The sequence below is a fragment of the Pholcus phalangioides genome, unplaced genomic scaffold (genome assembly GCF_987345545.1).
Source record: "Pholcus phalangioides strain wild (caught in Gottingen) unplaced genomic scaffold, Ppha-v1.0 ptg000039l_1, whole genome shotgun sequence".
Taxonomy (NCBI): Eukaryota; Metazoa; Arthropoda; class Arachnida; order Araneae; family Pholcidae; genus Pholcus; species Pholcus phalangioides.
Genome location: NW_028301625.1, coordinates 16,622,617 through 16,641,331, shown reverse-complemented (window position 1 = coordinate 16,641,331; position 18,715 = coordinate 16,622,617). Strand labels below are relative to the sequence as shown.

General features: G+C 36.5%; 1 protein-coding gene across 1 annotated transcript in view; it reads right to left on the bottom strand.

The window, feature by feature from the left end:
• Window positions 1-18,715, bottom strand: part of twf (twinfilin actin binding protein) — a 59,527-nt gene that overhangs the window by 23,676 nt on the left and 17,136 nt on the right. Inside the window, exons 4-5 of the mRNA XM_089253838.1 lie at window positions 17,200-17,327; window positions 12,765-12,860 (exon numbers count right to left, since the gene is read on the bottom strand). Coding sequence (XP_089109964.1) covers window positions 12,765-12,860; window positions 17,200-17,327 — 224 coding nt within the window. The remainder of the gene's footprint in view (window positions 1-12,764; window positions 12,861-17,199; window positions 17,328-18,715) is intronic.

Here is an 18,715-nt window from a genome sequence, read left to right as displayed (position 1 = left end):
ATCAGCAGGTTATATCGGATGAAGATATCCTGGGGGTCATTGTAAAGAGGCTATTCTTCTTCGGCATTCCTTGCAATGAGACACATAATGGCAAACAGTTCTATATAGTCCCGGCCAGTAGAACTTTCTGCATACTTTGCCATATGTCTTTACCAAACTTAAATGGCCAGCTGTGGGTGCATAATGAAGGCTTTTTAGTATTTCCATCTGGAGATGTTTTGGCAAGACCAAGAGCCACGGTTTTTCCAAAGGACTGTAGTTCCTTTTTGTACAAAATCCCATCCAGTATCTGAAAGTTTCGGTAGTCACAAGTTTCTTCTAGCGTCTTTCAGATAACTTGCAACTGAGAGTCCTTCAATTGCTTGTCTTTGAAGTTCGAAATCACATTGAGAAATGGTATGTCTTCAAGCCATTTCTTTTGCTTCTGGTTCAAGCAATATGTGTCTAGAAAGACAGTCCGCATTGATATGTTTCTTCCCACTTTCAAAAACCACCATTATATCACATTCTTGTAGGTGTAATGCCTATCTTGCCAATCTCTCCGACGAATCCTTTATATTTGCGAGTCATCACAAAGAGTGATGGTTGGTTACAATTTTTAAAGAACATCCGAAGTGGTAAAGTTGAAACTTGTTTATGGCCGATACAACAGGCAAGTACTCCTTTTCGGTTGTTGAGTAATTTTTATCCAACTTTGACAGTGATCATGAACCATATGAATCGGTTTTTCGTTCCTATCTTGGATCTGTATGAGAACTGCACTCACACCATACCCACTCGCATGGATATGAATACATATCCACAACTGTATTTATGTGGGTTTCTGCTTCAGGCTTGAAGTAGCCAAGGAGTGGGTGTTTCATGAGACATGATTTCAGATGGTTGAATGATGATTGTTGCTCCTCTTTTTTTTCAAGCGAATTTTACATCTTTTTTCAACAACTGATGCAATGGTGCGGCTATGACACAGAAACCCTTAATGAAGCACCTGAAATAGGAGCAAATTCCAAAGAATCCTTTCACATCAGAAATGTTTTCCGGGATTGGAAATCTTTTGATGGCTTCTACTTTTGCTGGATCTGGATGAATGTCATCTTTATCTACTAGGGGTGACCTAGAATCTTAAGTTTCTTCTGTCTGAAGCAGCATTGCTTATGATTCAAAGTTAATCCAGCTCTTTTCATACATTCTAATACCAGTCTCAGTCATGAAAGATGCTCTTTAGAAGTTGATCCATAAACTATTACATCATCCAGATAACATAGGCAAATATGTCATTTCAGTCCTTTAAGTAAAACTGTCCATCGTTCTCCTGAATGTAGCAGGTGCACTGCAGAATCCAAACGACAGAATCCTTAAACTGGCAAAGACCAACGGGTGTAATGAACGCTGTCTTTTCTTTATCTTGCTCGTCCACTTGTATTTGTCAGTAGCCAGATTTGAGGTCCTTTCAGGAATAGATGCTTGCCTCAGCGAGGCTGTCCAATGCATCATTGATACATTCTTCTTAGTAATCCTATTTAGGCAATGGTAATTACCACAAAAGCACCATGTTCCGTCTTTTTTCTTCACTAATAAAACTTATGAAGACCAAGGACTCAGATGGTTCAATCGTGTCCAGTTTCAGCATTTTATCGACTTCGTCTTGTATTATGTGCCTTTCTGCAAGCGACACTCTATAGCTATGTCTACACTGGTGCGCTTTTTCTGCGTCAATGCACTTTCCACTAGCACACCTGTCATCAAGCGTGTCGTAAATCACCCAGGCGTGACTCAAACTTGTTGAAAGGCGGCCATTTTTTAAGAGGCATTCCTTTTCCTTCTGCTCCACCAGGTTTGGATTTTCGTTCAATTTCCCTTTCCTTTTCGTGAAGATTCAGTGTTGTTTTCATAAGTTTTTCTCGATTTTTATGATGTCAACAAAAAAAAATTTTGATACTTTTGAAAACTTCAGGTTGCGTAGTGCATTACATGATATTATTGAAGGTAAATTTAAAGTGACAGTAATTATAATTGTAAAATTATAAATTAAATGATTGTCTTGAAAATTATGTTTTTGGTAGAATTTCATGTTAAAATGCTGGTCGATATCTTTTTCATGTTTTTGCGAAGAGCTCACGTTACGGAGGTTAGCTGTGTAATTATAAAATAATTCACCAGCTCTTTGCGGGGCCACCTCAATGCATGGGGCAATCCAGACACGGTGTGAGAACTTTAACCAGATGTGTTGGAGGGCTATTTATGATAATAAGATCTAATGGTATGATTTTTCAAAGTATATAAAATTGGTACGCCCTCCGAATATCACTTTCATCGGAGGTCCACCGTGCTGTTGAAACTGTTGACTCCACATTTTTCTAAACATTTCGTGGAGGCACACGAATAATACTTAGTCAACTGTTGGAGGATCACCCTTACCGGATGCAAGGCCCCTTTACGAGTGCCTGTTTTTTGCATGGGCAAACGGGGGCAAGTGCCCTTTGCCCTTGCAATTTTAGGAGGCCAACAAATTTGGATTTACTTTCTTTTATTTTTTTTAACCTTCCTTTTCGTAGAATATTCCCAAACGTGGAATTTAATTTGGGAGTAATTATGTAAACTTTTTACATAATTGTAATCTGTAGCAGACATATTCAACCTGCTGCTTGCGGGCACTGTGGTGCTTTCAAAGTGCTTGATCATGGGCGGAGATACGGGGGGGGGGGCCCAGAATCAAACGTGGAGTCGACTGATCTAATGTATATATGTATAGATGAATTGACATCATCATCATCGTGCCCCCCCAGCAATAATGACCTTGAACCCTCCCCCATACTTCCAAGTCAATCTCCGCCTATGTGCTTGATGCTCGTGTCCGATTTCATGTTTGCAAGTACTTGATTAACGTCCCAATTTGAACACTTTGTACAAATTACATTCAACGATTAAAATCATCCGTATGCCAAACTTGATAAGGGTGCACCCTTTTTGCCTCAAAGAACGTTATATAAAAGGGGGGGGGGGTAGGGAAAAAATTAATGTTTGCACAGGGCACAAATTTATGAGGAACAGGCTGTGCCCTTCAGCGCAATAATAATCTTTTTATTATTGCTATTTCCTCAAAAACTGTACAGTTTTATGCAGATTTTATTTTCATTAATATTATTAGAGGTGCAACCAGAAGCGTACGTAGGACCAACCTTTCGAGTAGCAAGCCGTGTTTAGGGATGAGAGCACAAGAAATTTTCTTCTAGAGAAATTTTCTGTTACTGACTGTCGAAAGTACGGTATTTCAAGTTTAAAAATTGATTGAAACAACATATTAAATAATTTTCTTTTGATATTCGGATTTGTGTGCGAAAATATTTTAAATCTGATCATCTTGGGCTATCATATTCTGCTACTTTTTATTATGAAAAACTATTTAATTTGGAAATTTCAAGTTTTTCACTTCTATTACTACGGATTTAGTAATTTGGTGTATGAATAAACACTTCGGAAAAATAATGCTGCGCTGACTATAATTTTGAACGAAAAAAATTATTTAAATACGTATGAGATTACGACTTAGCAAAATAGAAGTATACACTTTTCTTAATTTCTTTGACTTGACTATATTCGGGTAAAGTTGACGTACGACTTGATTTAATTTTTAATTTATTCTGAAGTTGAGCAATTTCGAATAATTTCATCTATATATTCCGTCTTTTATATACAGCAGTTTTCCCTCACATATTTTCACATTAAAATGTGGAAATTTCATCCACTGCGACAGTTGCATTGGCATCTGAATTGAAAGGTTTAGCCGTATAGGTGAAGACCGAAAAAAGGCACGCCATTTGAGGCATGCGATAGAGTTCAGCGGTAAAGAAAAAAAAAAACGAGATTGAAAGTTGAAAGCTGTTGAAAGAAGATGCACCAGTGAGGACATACCTTATAAGTCTGTAAGGCTTCTGTTTTACAGGAAGAGCATCTCACCGGAGTTTATCTTGTATTTCAGACTGTTTGCAATCTTCACCGACTGGGTTTCAAAATCAAAAATGTCCATGAACTCTTGCTGCAATTCTAAAAGCTTTGTACATTCTTCATCATCAAGATTAGGATCCAAGAATTGTTTTAGTTTTATGTCTATTACAGCTTTATGCTTTTCTCTATCTTCTGCTGATCCTGTATCACAAGATGAAGAACACAACTGACAGTCTTCTAGCTCTGTGAGGTCAACTAAAGAACTTCCCTGGGGTGTGAGTTCAGACTGAGAGGAAATTTTTGATACCCATACGTCACCTCAACTATCTTGAAGCACAATGATGGATGCTGGCACACTCAGTTCTTTTTCAAGTTGAATCTTTTTTGCCAGTAACCATGATATTTCTACAAAGTTCTCAACATTTGCTCACCACAGAGATTTTCTGAACAGAATTTCCAAGAATCATGTGGTCTTTGGCAGTGTAGGGAGCGCGGTAGCCCAGGTCGATAAGATACTCGCCTAAAGTACCAAAGGATGTTTAGAGGTGTCGCAAGTTCGATACCCGGTTCGTCCTTGCCAGAACACTTTCCTGACACAGGGGTACAACAGAAATGGTGCCATGACCACAGAAAAAATTGCTACCGCAGGGAGTCCCCCATCGAGGGGTTAGCGCACCAACCTCTCGATGAGTATAAAAAACAAGCCCGCCATTCGGAATCAGCAAAAAATTGTAGGTCCCGGTCTAATTAGCCCTCATGTGCAGAAAATGACCGTGGTGCGACAAAAATGATCAATGATAAATTTGGCAGTGTACAGGTGAATCGCATCTTTTCCAGATTCAGGATTGTAGCAAGAAGCTTCACCGATTTGGATCTCACCAATACCACAATCAATTATTGCATCTGTGGCTTTGAAGTCGTCCCAACCTAGAATAAGGCAATGGCTCCACTGCGGAAATACTAATAATTCGAATTTTTGCACATTTCCGTTGAAGTCCTTTCTTAATACACATCGTCCAAGGGCTTCCACTAGCTTTCTGCTGATAGTATGGAGGATATTTCTATGTTTGACGAATAATGCCGTCAACTTGTGATGCAAATGTTCTGTAATTATGGAATAGTCAGTACATGAATTGACCAGAGCTTTCACATTGTCTGTTAATGATGACAAATACAGAATTTTTCATTAATTTAGCCACTGTATGCACTGGAGGATTTACTTTACTTTCGGCCTCACCTCTGTAATAGGTCACAGAGCTTAGTTTTCCTCCGTGGACCGATTGGGTGAGAGACTATGATGACATATTGGAGAGCAGGCTGTCTGCAAGCTGCATTGCGCCTGGGATACGGAGAGCCACTTCCCGTCATTTTCAAATGCACGTCCATACTCTGCTACAAAATTAGAACCGAGTGGCTGAAACTGACTTGGTTCGATCTTTGATCGTTCAGATGTCCTTCTGTCAGGTTTCATCTTTGTTCATGGCAATATCTTATCTTGTGTCCAGCTTTACCACAATGGAAATAAACAGGTACATTTTCAAGTGTACGCCAAAGATCAATCTTTCTCTCCATGGTTGGAATTGCTGGTTGGTGTGCACATCTTGATCTGATTTTCCAGTAATTTCTTTTACCTCTTCCATTGGGCATCAATGATTTGGTACTGTCTCAAGTGAGAGGAGTTGGTGTTCTGGATCATGTTTTGTACCTCTTCCCAGATCATTTCTTCAAGGCTCTTTCGGTTTCTTCATCTCGTGCAAACGAAGCTATCTGAGGAATCACTCGTTGAATTTCTTCTTTGACAATTTGTTGAATCAATGTTGACAGACTCTCAGTGTTTGTAGAAGATACAGCAGTTACGTTTGGTAGCCTTTCAAACTGTGGCTTGATTATATGACGTCTTCTCATAGTCTCGATCTGTCGACAATTAGATATGAACTGGTCCACTGTAGCGGCTTCTTTGTCCATCAAGACTTGGTAGAAATCCTCTGAGATGCTTTTCATGAGGTGGGAAATTTTCTGGTCATCTGTCACTGATGGATTCACTTGTCGGCATAATGACAGGACATCTTGAATATAGGAGTCGTAATTCTCACTGAAGCTTGTCACTTGATGTCTTCTGGTTGTTCAAATGTCTCTCTGAAGTTCTGTTGGAAAATTGTACAACGGGTAAAGATGTCTTCAGTGTTTTCAAACCATTGTCTAGCATGCCCGTCAAATAGAAAACATTCGCTAAGCATACTGAATCATCCCAACGGTTGTAGCTAGAAATTCTTTCATAGTCTTTCAACCACCTTTGAGGATTTTGTCCACCAGTTTCAGAAAACATGCAATGGTCTTGTGGCACTTGGTACGAGAAAAAGAATGGAACATACGCACCAGGAAAAGTTGCAGTAAACGGCTCATCTTCCTTGATTTCAGGCATAGCCATTGAATACCGGACTCCGTAGAAGAAAATATACAGTTTTTCACATGACACTTTGAAATTTTAGGTGCTTGTGAAAACTTTTTAAGCAGCTTTTTTTAACTACCAGAGAATTCTAAAGTCTTATGGTATCATTTAAGAAAACTTGATTAGATTTTATGTCATACTTAGGAACTTAAGGACAGTATTTGGACAGGTTTGCGATATTTTTTTGTCACAATTTTTATTTCATTTTTATTAATTTTATTTTTATTAATTTCATTTTTTTAATTATTTATTTATTTTAATATTTGATATAAATACATTTTCGAAATGGAGAAGCTTTCATTAAAAGAAAATCGACTGGATTCCATTATTCCACTTATTAGATTCTATGCCATACCTTGGCTTTTCAAGGTTTTGGACAGTAAAATTTGTGTTATATCCAAAATCCTCGAACCTGCTCAAAACACAAAAATATAACACAAAACTGATAGTTTTTACTTTGATTACACAGAGTGCTATCATACTAAAAAAAAAAACACCTGCAGTTAAAAAAAACTATCTGAAGTCATTAATGATAGATTTTCAAAGTGTCCAAAACCTCAGTGTCAAAACATGAAATGAAAATGCAGTAGCTTTTCTTTTTCTGGTGCTAATACTTGAAAAAACAACAAGCAGATAGAACCAACTCCAAAATACGTCTGAAAATTTAAAAGTATCTTGAAGAGTGATTTGGTTTTCTTTATAGGTGTTTTGTCAAGTTGTTAGTTTGAAGCTGATAAACTCTATTTGATAAATTGATAAATTAATATCAGTCATATAACTGTTTTCACTCTTTCACACTTCTTTTTATTTGGTTGTGTATATACACTCATTGCCATAAAAATTTGCGCACCAAGAAATAATTGTGGGATCGAAACAAAAGTTGGCCTGAAGGTACATGTCGGGCAGATATGCAAATGATTAGAAATGCAGCGTGATTGCGCATTGCGTAATGCCACTAGAGGGCGTTGAACTTCATTCTCCTTGGAGTATAAAACAGGTAAGTGAGCTTGCTGGAGTGTATTTAATCGTTTGCAAAGGAAATGCTGAGGTAGACATGCCGTTACGCCGCCATCGAAGACCATATGAGCAGTTGTCAGAGTTCGATAGGGGAAGAATCATCGGGATGATGGAAGCTGGGTGGTCAGTTCGGCGAGTAGCTCGTCAACTAGGCCGTTCTGATTTTACTGTGAGGAGGTGTTGGGACCAGTGGACAGAAGAGACGTCATTTACACGGCGACCAGGTTCAGGGCGCCCTCGACAGACCAGTCATCGAGAAGACTGTCACATCATCCGAAACACACGCGTAGAGCCGACTGCCTCATTGGCCGCTATCCAGACACAGGCAGCAGCTTCACTACGGGCCCCTGTGTCTTCCCGAACCATTGCAAGGCGCCTGGCTGAAGGACATCTGGTATCGCGGCGCCCATTACGTGTGGACACCCCCCACCAACGCCTCCGTTTGGAGTGGTGTCGAGCACGACGGGATTGGACTGCAACGGAATGGAACCAGGTCGTCTTCAGCGACGAATCGAGATTCAACTTGAGCAGTGATGACAATCGTTTTCGTGTGTGGAGGCCCCGTGGTGAACGCTTCAATCCTGCCTTCGCTTTACAGCGACACACCGTTCCCACAGCGGGTGTCATGGTATGGGGTGCCATTGCTTACGATACACGGTCACCCCTAATATTGATCCATGGCACAATGACAGCCCAGCGGTACGTCCATAACATCCTTCAGCCACATGTGTTGCCACTCATGGCAGGGCTCCCAGGAGCCATTTTTTAACAAGACAATGCTAGGCCACACACAGCAAGGATGTCACAAGACTGCCTCCGCCACATTACCACCCTTCCCTGGCCTGCTCTATCCCCAGATTTGTCACCAATCGAGCATATCTGGGATCATTTGGGACGGCAAGTTGGACACCCTACGAGGTTGGTCGAACTAGAGGCGCATTATAGCAACTGTGGAACGAGATGTCTCAGGACATCATACGGAACTTGTATGCCTCAATGCCCGCTCGCATCGCATCGTGCATTCGCGCTAGAGGGGGTCCAACAGAGTACTAAAACTTCTGTTCATCTGTACTTTTTTCTGCAATAAATGATCCTTTTTCTTGGATTTTCTAATCACTTACTTATATCAACGTAGTACTTACATGTGTAAAATTTCGTTTCATTTTGACGACTTCTTCTGGGTGCGCAAATTTTTATGGCAATGAGTGTATATATATTATCTACTCTGATTATTATTTTTTTAAGGCAGAGTTTTGGACAGTATGGTAAAAACAATGGTATTTATTATACGGCACAAAACATTGCCAACCTTGATATATATACTGCCCAATAATTATACACCTGATCCATTGTGAAAAACTAATACAGAAAAGTATTTTCAGTTTTTTATTTGACTCGTAATTAATGAGATATAACACTTTAAAAATTGATGAGTCACTTCATAATCTTGCCGAATTCACAAAATGTACAACAAACAGGTAACTTGCCATTTTTGAAGGTATCAATATTCTATTAACCCTAAGAGAAAATCGAGACAGTGAAAACCAGTTTTTTTTCCTCACACGTGTGTTGCACTTTTCAAAATTTTATGCGATTGTTATTATGATTTTTTCAAATTGAAGTTTTTGAGTTCATCAAGTTCATCATCTGTGAGATTAAAAAACAAAAACGACTGACCCAAAAATTCTGAAATTTTGCAGAAATGTTTACTTACCATGTGTGTCAGTAAAATGAAAATCAGATTTAAAAATTAACTCATAGGAACTATTTTTAAAAAAATTATGAATTCAGATTTTTCAAATTTATATTTTTTAAATTTAAAAATTCATAAAATTCTAATGAATGATCATATATCAAAGTTTGATAAAAAAGGACAAAGAGGTTTATTTTACTGACCCATCATATCATAATTCCTAAAAAATTTCAGAATTTTTGGTGGTGTTTTTTTTAAAATCTTAACGAATGAGCTCAAAAACTGTGCAATTTAAGAAAATCTCGTTCAAAGAGTTTTTTTTATTTACGTTTGCTCTATAATTCATTATAATTTTTTTTTAATTTAAAAAAAACAAATTAACTTGATTGACATGAAATATTTTGCATTTGATATTCATTTAAGTGAAATATTTTTTGAAGTCATGTTTGAAAAATTTACTTCGGGGGTAGTGACACCCCTTAAATGAATAATGCATCCCTAACAATTTTGAGATGAGATTTTTTTTTTTCCAGTTGCAGTTCACAAGTTTCAGAAGATTTACATGTTGCTTCACAGCTTTTCATTGTAATTCTGCAACACAATTAAATTGATTAAACACAATAAGCTTGTTGAATGAAATCTGTTACAGTTACTAAATGAAGCCGTACAAATACAATTTAAAATGTTTATGGCATCTTATTTATACAGGGGTGGGAAGTGACAAAGTCTATTTCAGAGCAGCAAAATTCAGGATTCGGAGCACTTTCGATCAGCTTATTTTTTGTTTTTGGTGTTTCAGGCTTTTGACACCTTGTTTGAAAGAGATAAAATTTAATTTTATCCGTCATAAATTTTTTCACATGATTTTTTCTTACTGAGGGCACTATTTGCTGTCTTGGAACAGCAGCACTTCAAATGGGCTAAAAATTTTCTATAACTTTTCAATTTTTTTTATATGCGGAAAAAAATTGTTGCAAAATGGGAGAGAATTTCAGAAAAATCAACACAATGTTTGGCGATTCAGCACTCATTATCCGGTGAGATTGGCAATCTGACACTCATTATTCGGCAACATTGGCGATTTAATGCTTGTTATTAGGCAAAGTTTCTAAATTAGCATTCCTAATTTGGCAGACATGCTCTTTTTACTCCCGGAATGAAAAATATTTTCACGAAACATCGGGATTTGACGATCGACTACAGTATTTTCTGCTGGTTCCAGTGGCAAATTTTTTTTTTGAAAATGGAAATTGACTCTCATTTGCGCTTTAAAGCTGAAAGATCATTGCAAACCATCTTCAGTTGCACGATCACAGATATTATCGAAGTTTCACGATGGAAAGCCCAATGAGAGGCAGATAGTTTAAGTAGAGTGGAATGAAACACACCCTTTCTCAGAAAGAACTATTTTGCAGCAAGTAGGAACAAAAATTTTTTGGCGTCCTTTCTGAAATTCCAGGTATACTGAAGCAAAATTTGCTATTTGGCACCGAAAAATCCAAAAATACACTATTGGAGCAGGATGGCGCAAGATGTAAATTTTGGCGCAGTGCGGCACAATTAGCACAGAGTCCCCCCCCCCCTGATTTATATCATAAGTGTGTGTATGAATACTCAAAATCATATTTAGAAAAACAAACAGTAAAGAGGTGGCTGTCATTTCGAAAATTGAGAGCTTGGGGGGAGAGGGTACAATTTTTTGGGGAAAAAAATTTTAAAAACAAAGTATAAGAGCATTTCAAAAGGGCAGCAAAATTAGTATTGCCTAGCAGGATTGGAACTAGAGGGGGACGGTGGTCAACTGCCCCATCATAGGCAGCTCTGTCGCCCCAGGCATGTGACGAAGCCTGAAGTCTGTCTCTGCTGAAAAGGGCAAAGGGCAACTGCCCCCTTATAAATATGCACAGAATGAAAATTCTACTGAAAAAATGACCAAATGATCTCGGCTGGAACAAATTTTGAAGTCGTGTCAAAATATTTCTTATAAAAAAAGTAAAGTATATTTATTAACATTTCATTGTGATAAATATCAATTGTAGTCACAAGGAAATGAAAAATCTCCATTGCAACATGTATAAATTTGCATGAAAATATGACTCAATGAATAATCAATGGAAAAAACCCTATATATAAACCAGTAATTACATTGAATGTGTCAATCAATAAAATAATTAGTTTGATTAGAAATTTCTGACTGAATCGTTATTATTTTATCATTTCCACCTTTGTCAAGTCACCTTTGTCCCAAGCTACAATTTTTACATCCTTCATTGAAGCTTTTTACTCGTAACAGTTTTGATGAAAGTTTAAAATTGCTCTAAATATATTGCCCGGTTTTATTAACCAACATGTGATTTAATTCCAAAGACGGTAAAAAAAAACAATCGCACACTGTATCGCACACAATCGCACACTGTACGCACCTTTCCTTAAAGAATAACACTTATCCAGCCAAGGAGAGCAAATTACCACATTTCAACAAAAAAGTGTTGATTTGGTTAAAAAAAAAATTCAAATAGACCTCATTTGGCAAACACTTTACAAATCTGGTGATAAATTTGCCAACATAGTGGATGAAGCTAACAAATAATTACACGTAATAACAAGGTTATATCACACTACATGGGAAGAAAAAGTGCCAATCGTGAAAGAAGAAAGCCAAACTTGGCTTCTAACAGGATTGAATATTTCAGTTAATTTTAAAGAAGTGAAAACCTGCTGCTGGCAGAGAAATTTATTTTCGTTCAGTGTTTGGAGCATAACTGACCGTTAGAAATATGACAGGTCACAAAAATTCTAAATATTATAACTCCCTTATATTTGTCTGATCCGAAAATGGCAAACACTTTTCTATATTAGTTTTTCACAAGGAATTGCGTGTGTAACTATTAAGCGGTCAATAGTTACCACCCTGTATACTTGTAAAATATACAATATGAATAGAGTATAGCATAAAAGCTGAAAGAAACATTTTGGTACAGATACACATAAATTCACTATAAGTTAGATGCACAATCTGTCTTTCCTTTTGAACAATTGCAAATTATAATTAATATTTTCTTTAATTATTGTAATAAATTGTTTAAAAATCTAATATAATATCTAAAAAAGAAGTTTCTCATCATTATATCATATACCTATTCTATTCAAAACATCATTCGAAAGCATTCATTCATGTTTTTGACAGTTTAAACCAGTTGTGATGTTTGTCATACAAAAAACCCAACCCCAGTGACAGGTGAATTGAAAAATCTGGCTTATTGCAAAAAACTGATGCAATGTGCCCTTCTAACTGGAAATCATCAAGCACTTTAATCAGAAAAGTATTTTGTTAAGCTTATTATAATGAGCCCATATACTTTTAAGATAATTAAAAAGTTTTCACTTGTTTGCTAAAACATTTTGATTTCACCCAGGCTTATATTTCAACAAGAATGATTTTTCAATTAGCCTAAGAAATATGTCCTCAAACAGCCTGGTTTCAACAAGGCTCTTCAAAATAAGCCAGATTTTCCAATTAGCAAATGACACATTTCTTAAAATTTGAAATAAAAAAAAAAATATGGTATAGACACACGACACAAATAATTATTTCTCTCTCTCAATTGAAATAGGAATAAAACTAACAGAAACAACATCTCATCAATTGTAATTACCTACTTTCTGCACCCCAAAGTGCTCATGCTTTATCTGACCTCCACCAAATTCTTTTTTTAATGTAGCCTTTGTTGAAGCAAACAACATTTTTTGCCTAACCTGCAAAATAACATTATTTTCTCAGATATACATAACAGAAACATTAAATAAAAGAAAAAAGAAAAAGTTGCATGAAGTGAGTTGAATTGAATATTGATAAAATCGGATTGGTGGGGAGGGGGGTGGAGTCGGTCCTTCAGAAAGGATAAAAAATAAACTAAATCCAGAGCAGCAAACTAAATATTTGTGAATGAATTACTTATTCAAATCTCATGAATTTACATTATATGAGTGAATCTAATTAATTTTTACTTTTGTCCTCAAGCAAATGATGAAAAGACTGGTTTTGGGGAATGTGGATCTTTTCTCTCCTTAAAAGCCTGGAATGATAGGCGGATAATTTTTTTCATGAAAAAAATTAAGGTTTGGGTGATACATAACATACACACATTCTTCATCTCTGAAAATTGATGTAGCAAGCACGAGAATTTTGTATATTTCCCTTTCGAATATGAAAATTCTTGCCTCATTAGAATACTTTCTTCCATTAAAATTTTGATGGCAATTTCAATGTGATGATTTAGATTTCAATTCAAAAGATGTTCTCAAGTAGATCATCTATATCCAGTGGATTGTATATGATTGCTTCATGCCCATTTGTCTCATCTACATCCTCAAATCCAACAGATTTTTACAAGCTTATTTTTTGTAACGTTTGGCCAAATTTTACAGGTTTTGCGATTTATTACATTACATTTTCGAAATCATGCTATAGTAAACATAGGTGTACGCTGGGCTTTTTCAAGGAGGGAAAGGGTTCATCACTCTTTTCTTCTGAGGGAAGGTGTTAATTTTTTACTGCAAAAAATAACAAAATCTCGGCCGGGGGCTTACCATCAATATCAGTGATAGCAAAAGTGCTTAAAACAAGATTGTGTGAAGCGAGTGACACCTGTATAATGCATATTTTGATAACGCCCTGCGGTTCTGGAACAAATGGTATGTATGGATTATCAACTAATATTACTACATACGAACTTTGGCCATATTACCATACAGCAATTTACTATCAATTAACAGTTAAGTTGAGTGGGAAATCTTTCTCTCTAGAGAAAAAGCCAAGATATACTTCTGTCCCCATCTTGGACAGGGGAGGGAGGGGGAATTCAACAAGAGTATATTGAAGCATTGGTGGTCATCTCAGATCTATCGGTGATTGCCTCAGATTTGATAAAGAATTTTATAGTTTACAGCCCTCTCCAATTTCGAAACCGTGGACTTGATGGTACCCTTCATGGTGATAGACGAGCATATTACCACTGTGCCAATCACATCCCTGGATTACCAATTTTTATCTTTTAACCCTTCCAGACCCTGGTGCATTTTGAGTGCAGTATAACTTTTTTATTCAGACAAATCTGTGCAGGGGTGCAAGCGTCCCTCATCCATTTTGGAGCAGAAATTTTGAAAATGGAGCAGAACTAAAAACTAACTGTATCTGCAATATAAGGAGTAATTTTTCCATGAAATGCCAAAAGTTTCGCCAAAAATGTTGGAACGAATAAATTCTAAATAAATTTCCTTCACAAATTAAAGCCTATTTAAATTTTTTCTGAAGTATCTTATCTGTTACTACTAAAACATGAATTACTGAAATGACGAATAAAAATGATTAGACTCTTTTCAAATTAAGCACCATGCATACTGAAAACCTAGGCAACAAGAATTTCTGCTGCTTGAACACCAAATCTTATTCATCCTGATATGACAAAAAAAAAGTGCATGTAGAATATAATAAGGGTTTCTGTGAAAAAAGTTAGCTTCTCACAGAATTTAAAGAAATGATTAAATTTAAAAGTGAAATGCAAAAAACGAGAAAAATATAAATACCTTATTTACTTAAACAATTTCTCAACATAATAGCATGTTAATAAATTAAAGAAAAAATTTCTGCTGTTTTTCTCAGCCTGAAGCCTCTTACAATATTTTCTATACAAATCAAGAGTCGCTTTCAGAAGTTCAACATCTTAATGACAATTTTTTTCGAATTTTTCATGCCCTTGAACATAAGATTTTGTGTGTCTTATTCTTTTAACGCATTGGATGGACAGATTTTTCACTGTTCAAACAGACTTTTGTTAACATTGAACTCTCTTTCACTGTCTGCATTACCATGTGCTAAAGATAAAAAAGCCTTCACCAAAACTGGCAAAATTGTGAACTTTGTGCTGCTTTCAAGGTTACAAAGTTTAAATATGTTAATATTTAAAATAGATTTATATCTATCTATTCTCTGAACTGATTTCACTTCTTCTAATTCTTTGCATTGTGGTGCAACCCATTCATCACACATAATTGATAGTTCTGTTGGCGATACAATGTTGAGCAAAATCCTAGCAATACGTGAAGGAGTAATTTACAATCCCAGCAATGCACGAGAGGGAGTGCGAAAAACAAGAGAGGGTGCAAATATTTCATTCTCTCCAAAAACATGTTTTGGAAAGGTAGGACATTTATATATAATTGGTATCTCACAGAAGTTAAGTATACATAAAATGAGCATGCTCCTAGTATAAACTCCTTCCTTTGACTATTGTTAAGAGCATGCCCCTCCCCCACCAATGCAGGGGCGGAACTTGCCTCCATGTTGGGCGCTTCTCTAGGAGAGGTGCTAAATGGAGTTGAAAGGGTGAAAAAAGCTTTGTCGACCAAAAAAAACATTGTCAGTAACAGCAAAAATAGGTTCTGCATGGGTAGAGAATTTTTTCTCGAGCCGGGCCCTGTTCGCCAAATTCGGATTTTCGTGATGTGAAAGTGTCACGATCGGCAACCGCCGATAATAACCACACGACCGCATAGTGGCTAGACGACAAAACTATGGATATTTTAGCTGGAGTTTTTACAGATCCCGTTTTTTCCCAACGATCTCCGAAAAATTTCGGTAATTTAAACAAGTAAACCAATGTCCCTTTTTGATTCTTCGCAAAGGCACCGGTGCAATCTTATGGGAAATAAAGCGAATTTACACCGTAGATACGCTGTCTGAACGTAGGTTGGCAGCGGAGAAATTACCGTTATTTTCAGTATATAACCCGAAGGAGAAAAAACGCTCTTCGAAATCGGAAAATTCAGCATATTCATTCAGGGCCTTTGATAGCCCGCGAATTATACCAATAACGGTAAGGGACCGTTATTGGACTACTTCAAAGTAGTACTACTTTCCAAGGTCACGAGATCACGCGATTGTGGTAGATGGTGGGAAGTGAAAAAAATTGAAGTCTCCCTTCCATATCTTTTTCCTTGTCTCGGAAAGAACGCGTCCCGTGAACAAAATTTTCATGCTTCTTTTTCCTAAATTCCGGATATTTGACGCACTACGTGCATTAGCAGTACCTCCGCGAACCACAAAGAAGAATTGGCGCTAATGCGTAGGGATTTGGCGCCTTGGCGCACCATGTAGCAAGAGAACCATTTCGGCGCAGTTTGGCGCAGCTCTTGCACCCCTGATCTGTGGTGTTTGATCAGAACATATCTCCAAAAAATGTCTTTTTGATCTGAAAGAAAGTCATAATAATTATAACTAATTAGAAGTGAGATAAATGCACAAATATGTGCGTATGGCTAAACAACAGGCTGATGTAAGATATTTTCATTTGTATTTGTGTGCATTCTTTATTTTTAATTTTTAAACGACAATGAAAATGCTTATAACTCAAAAATGTGATTTTGGAGTTATCATGTTCTGACCAAACACCACAGAAATAGGGGCTGAAGGCTGTCCATTACAATGCGTCCAGTTTATAACAAATATTTCTTATAGGAGTATAATGCTACAAGGAGTAAATCATTGAAAGTACAGTAGATAGCTGTAAAAAGTGTCATTTTACAGCTAATCTATGTTTAATCGCTTGCTTGGAAATGTTCTAAAATGAGTTACTATGGCCATAAAACCGAATATGTCAAAAACATTACAGAACAATGTCAGGTAGAATTTAAAGGGAAGTGTAGAAACCACTATTGTGGGAAATTTTTTGGTGTAGAAAATTTTCAGTTAGCAGAGGGCTCATTGCAGAAGAATGTGAAAAAATTCTGCTTTAGAGGATTGCGGCCCAGTATATACCATACTTTAATAACCGAATGATGATTTTTTCCTCTCCTCCTTTTTCTGAGCATAACCCTTTCAAAGGGACCCCAAGAAAAAGTGTGCCCCGGGGTCCCTGAGAAGGTATGCTACGACCCTGAAAAATAGACATATGTTTCTACAAAAACACATACGACTAAAACCTCTTCCATTCCTTAAAATTTCATTGTTGGTCAATGTGAAATTCGCATCTGCAGATTATACTGCTACAGATTATACACAGGGCAATAGGTAATAAAATTGAAAAAAGAAACTTACTGGTGCATCATCAGGTGACCAGCATATGAATAACCATTCATATCCAGCTTCATTTCTTGCATCCAAACGATAGAAAATATAACATGGTTTTGAAGATTCAATAAAAGACAGCACACACTTGTCATAATCTACATCTGGTCAAGACACCTTTATAAAATAGTTGAACTCTATGCATTTTTCATTGGATATTGAAAAGAAATATGAATGAGTCGTAAGACTACCTACCATTCTTGAAAAAATTACAAAGGTAATAGAAAGAAAAAAAGAGATTGAGACAGAGTGCAGGAAGAAACATAGAAACTGATGAAAAATACAGAGAATTTGAGATAAAGAGAAAAGACCTCGAATCTAAAGAGAAACAGAACTTCACAATAAAATATGAAAGTGAATCACAGAATACCAGAAACTTTATCTTTGATATCACCACGAACGTAACAGACGTTTTAATGTAACAAAACAAACATTAAGTGTCAAAAAGAAAGGTATTTTTGCACTAAAGAAAACTAGAACTGCCGCAAAAACAGCAATGAAATTACTATTAGTACATATAGTATTTGGGAGGAATACAAAGGGAGGAATCAGAGTAAAGAAAATGAAGCAGGGAAAGGGAACAGAAGTTTCACTAGTCCTTAAAAGAAAAAAGACATTTTCAAGTGAAGATGTAATTTTAATTGACCCTGTGACAGAAATAGAGAATTTACTAGAATTTTAACTGCCTTATACACAAAACATCTGATGAGGTGAGATAAGTTGAAGAAGGGAATGATTGAATAATGGAATTCTTTTCAAAAAAGTAAAGAGGTTAATTATTAGAAAAGAGAACTATCAACAAATCATAGTCTCTCATCAGTAATTAATAAAATTTTCACCCAATAAAAATGAACTTTGCCACTAACAAATTTTTTTTCTAACTTTCAGCCAACAATTATTGCTCTATTGCGCTATATCAGTATTTCTCAGTCTATGGTTCATGGACCAAAAGTGGTTCATTTTAGACTTGATAATTTGTAGTTAAATAAAAATATTGAAATGACCACAATTATTGGTAATACTATTTGCAATACGTAAGACTGGATCTATGCACTATAAGTTAGTGGTCCATATTTGGGACACTTATAATTTCTTGTGTTCAGAAAGATTGAGAAACGCTGTGCTATACTGCATATAAACTGAAGAGCCAAAAAAACTGGTACAGGCATGCGTATGCAAATAAAAAGATATGGAACCAATCAGAATACGGCGCTGCGGTCAGCAACGCCTATATAACACAACAAGTGTCTAGCATAGTTGTTAGATCGGTTACTGCTGCTACAATGGCAGGTTATCGAGATTTAAGTGAGTTTGAACATGGTGTTATAGTCGGCACACAAGAGATGGGACATAGCATCTCCGAGATAGTGTTGAAATTTAGATTTTCACGTACGACCATTTCACGAGTGTACCGTGAATATCGGGAATCCGGTAAAAAATTAAATCTACGACATCGCTGCGGCTGGAAAAAGATCATGCAAGAACG